Source organism: Vigna umbellata, chromosome 4 (assembly GCF_029865625.1).
Source record: "Vigna umbellata cultivar VRB3 chromosome 4, Vumbellata_1.0, whole genome shotgun sequence".
Lineage (NCBI taxonomy): Eukaryota > Viridiplantae > Streptophyta > Magnoliopsida > Fabales > Fabaceae > Vigna > Vigna umbellata.
This window is the reverse complement of record NC_142168.1, coordinates 44,534,918-44,538,528: the sequence shown is the minus strand read 5'-3', so window position 1 is coordinate 44,538,528 and position 3,611 is coordinate 44,534,918. Positions and strand designations below refer to the sequence as shown.

Sequence of the window (3,611 nt, the reverse complement as noted above, 5' to 3'; positions counted from 1 at the left end):
ATGTCATATTTATTTTCTACATATTTATTTATCTCACTCATTGTAACTCTTAATATTTTAAAATTTTTAATAAAAAATAAAACATGTAATTTTAAAATATAATCAGTGATAATATTTGTGAAATTAAAATCTGCGCAAAAATAGATAAGATGTGCGGCTAAGCCAAGACATTAATCATCTGAAAAGACTATTAATAACGAAAGATTTTATTCAAATGAACGAATGCGAATGTTGAAACGGTGCCGTTCATTTTCTTAACCTAGTCACCTTGCTGAAACGGTGTCGTCATAGTAGCGCAGCTTTCCTGTTTAGTCCTTGCCAGCTGGACTATGTCGAACCCACAAACCCCGACATGACATAAACACAAAGCGCGTGAAAATCAACCGTACAAGACTATCGAGAAACCACACGCGTCAATCCCACGCGTCATTCCACGCTAGTGGCACATAATAACGTTCAAATAAGCAAACCGGGGCATAATTGGAAACCTGATTAAACCCTAAGGTCATTATTGGAAACGAAAAGTAGCTCCCACAATATAAAAATCTTGGAACCCTAATTTTATTATATTCGTGCTTCCTTGCTCTGTTTCTCAGTCTGTGTCTTTGCGGCTGAGGATTCCGAACGATTGGCCTTCGCTTCTCGCTAAGGTAGCAGCCTCTGCTCTCTTGTCTCGCTGATTTCGTTCATCTCTGTTTCTTGTTTACGATGATGATTCTTCGTATTTTTTTTTAATTTTAAATTTCCCGTTCTGTGATTTGTTTTACGTGGATTATCTACATTTTCTACCGATTAACGGAAGAGGTTCTCTTTTCGGTGTCGAACCTCGTTGTGTTCACAGATATATTGCTTTTGTGTCATAATTATGCGATTTTGTTTGTTCTTCTTTTCGGTGTCGAACCTCGTTGTGCTTCTTGCTTTTGTGTCATAAAATTAAAATATTATGCGATTAAATGTTTTTAATGATTTATTGTGGTTTATGACTGGTTTATGTTTTCATGCAACAGTGTCTATATTTTTAATGACTTTTTTTTTATGTTGTCTGGAGTTTTCACCCACGTTTCAAGTTTGCCATGCTTTGATACAAAGCTTGCATGATATTTTAATTTAATTTCTATGCGTATATGTTTGAATCCTGCTGATGTTTTTATTGTTGCCCATTTTGTGAATTTTTTGTAACATGAAATTATTTTTTTTATGAAGTTGTTTTTGTTCCTGCAAAAAAGAAACCTTTCGGGTATGATAAATCTGCCGGGAGTGTTTTTCGTTATGTTCTGAACGATTGTGCTTTGATTAAATGTATTTTTTATTTATTTTCTTATATTTTGCTGGAGATGTCGAGTTGAAACTTTTTCTTAATGATTTGATTATTTTTCTGCTTGATTGAAAAGATTTTTCTACGCTATGATGAATCTGCCTTTTAAGATGCAGGCTGGTTCATATTTTGGAATAGAACTTTTTTGGCTTAACAATTTTTTGCAACTCTTCTTTTACCTAATACATGTGTGAAGTTGGATTTACCTTGTCATTTATTTTGCCTGATAATTCACTTTCTAGCGATTGTGGCTTCTGACTTGTGTTTCTTTGAATTGGTTTCAGTTTAACTCAACATGGGTAAGGAAAAGGTTCATATCAATATTGTGGTCATTGGACATGTCGACTCTGGGAAGTCAACTACCACTGGTCATTTGATCTACAAGCTTGGAGGTATTGACAAGCGTGTGATTGAAAGGTTCGAGAAGGAAGCTGCTGAGATGAACAAGAGGTCATTCAAGTATGCCTGGGTGCTTGACAAGCTCAAGGCCGAGCGTGAAAGAGGAATTACCATCGATATTGCTTTGTGGAAATTCGAAACCACCAAGTACTACTGCACAGTCATTGATGCCCCTGGACATCGTGACTTTATCAAGAACATGATCACTGGAACATCTCAGGCAGATTGTGCTGTCCTTATTATTGATTCCACAACTGGTGGTTTTGAAGCCGGTATTTCCAAGGATGGACAAACCCGTGAGCATGCTCTTCTTGCTTTCACCCTTGGTGTGAAGCAGATGATCTGTTGCTGTAACAAGGTATAAAAGTATTTCTTCTCTGACTGAGATTTGATGTCAATTATGTTATTTATTTTGTATTGTAGTAGAAATTTTGATGTTAACTTTGGATTATCATTGTTGCAGATGGATGCCACTACCCCCAAGTACTCCAAGGCTAGGTATGATGAAATCGTGAAGGAAGTTTCATCCTACTTGAAGAAGGTTGGTTACAACCCAGACAAGATTCCATTTGTTCCAATCTCTGGATTTGAGGGTGACAACATGATTGAGAGGTCCACCAACCTTGACTGGTACAAGGGACCAACTCTCCTTGAGGCTCTTGACCAAATCAATGAGCCCAAGAGGCCCTCAGACAAACCACTCAGGCTCCCCTTGCAAGATGTCTACAAGATTGGTGGTATTGGTACCGTGCCAGTTGGACGTGTTGAGACCGGTGTCTTGAAACCTGGTATGGTGGTGACTTTTGCTCCAACTGGTTTGACAACTGAAGTTAAGTCTGTTGAGATGCACCACGAGGCTCTTCAGGAGGCTCTACCAGGTGACAATGTTGGCTTCAACGTGAAGAACGTTGCTGTCAAGGATCTCAAGCGTGGTTTCGTTGCATCCAACTCCAAGGATGACCCTGCCAAGGAAGCTGCCAACTTCACATCCCAAGTCATCATCATGAACCACCCTGGTCAGATCGGAAACGGTTATGCACCAGTGCTGGATTGCCACACTTCTCACATTGCAGTCAAGTTCGCCGAACTCGTTACCAAGATCGACAGGCGATCAGGTAAGGAGTTGGAGAAGGAGCCCAAATTTTTGAAGAATGGTGATGCAGGTTTCGTTAAGATGATTCCAACCAAGCCCATGGTGGTTGAAACCTTCTCTGAGTATCCTCCTCTTGGTCGTTTTGCCGTGAGGGACATGCGTCAAACGGTGGCTGTCGGAGTCATCAAGAGTGTTGAGAAGAAAGACCCCACTGGAGCCAAGGTCACCAAGGCTGCTCAGAAGAAGAAGTGATTTCATCTTGTTGGCATTTCTGCAACATGTGATCCTACTTTTTGTTACAGAAAAAACTTGTTCCTTCATAGTAGTTTATCCTTTACAGAGTCTTAGGCCAAAGTCATGTATTCTTATACAGGGTTCATGGTCGCCGGACAATTTTTTCTTTTTTGTCTGTTCATGAGAGTACTATTTTTGGTTTTCTTTTATGTAAGAGTCTGAGTTTTATTTAAGAAGCAGTCACAGGGTTAGCCCTTTTCTGCCGAGAGATGTTTTAACTGCGTTTATTTTATATGAAAGTTTTGTCAATGGATTATCGTTTTTATACATTTTTTACATTTAGGTAAAAGTAACGTGAGCCTTCTGAGCTGGATGAAGCTATGCGATCTTAGATACATGAAGTATATAATGAATAGGGACGCAATTTTTTCTTTTAATATGTATTTAAAGTACGCTATTAATTGTTTTATATTTGTTAGTGTATGAGTTCTTTGTATTGTAAAATATGTATTGGTATTATCAAATAGCAGACCTTTCTGGAGATTCATCCTCACTTTTTTTAAAAGCTAT

At 38.4% G+C, this 3,611-nt stretch overlaps 1 protein-coding gene across 1 annotated transcript; it reads left to right on the top strand.

Moving 5' to 3' along the window:
• Positions 1-493: 493 nt before the first annotated feature.
• LOC124847775 (elongation factor 1-alpha) lies at positions 494-3,368 on the top strand. The gene is made up of 3 exons (XM_088112035.1): positions 494-650; positions 1,600-2,072; positions 2,178-3,368. The coding sequence occupies exons 2-3, from the start codon at positions 1,611-1,613 to the stop codon at positions 3,057-3,059; spliced, it is 1,344 nt and encodes a 447-aa protein (XP_087968161.1). The 5' UTR covers positions 494-650; positions 1,600-1,610; the 3' UTR covers positions 3,060-3,368.
• The last annotated feature ends 243 nt before the right edge of the window (positions 3,369-3,611 follow it).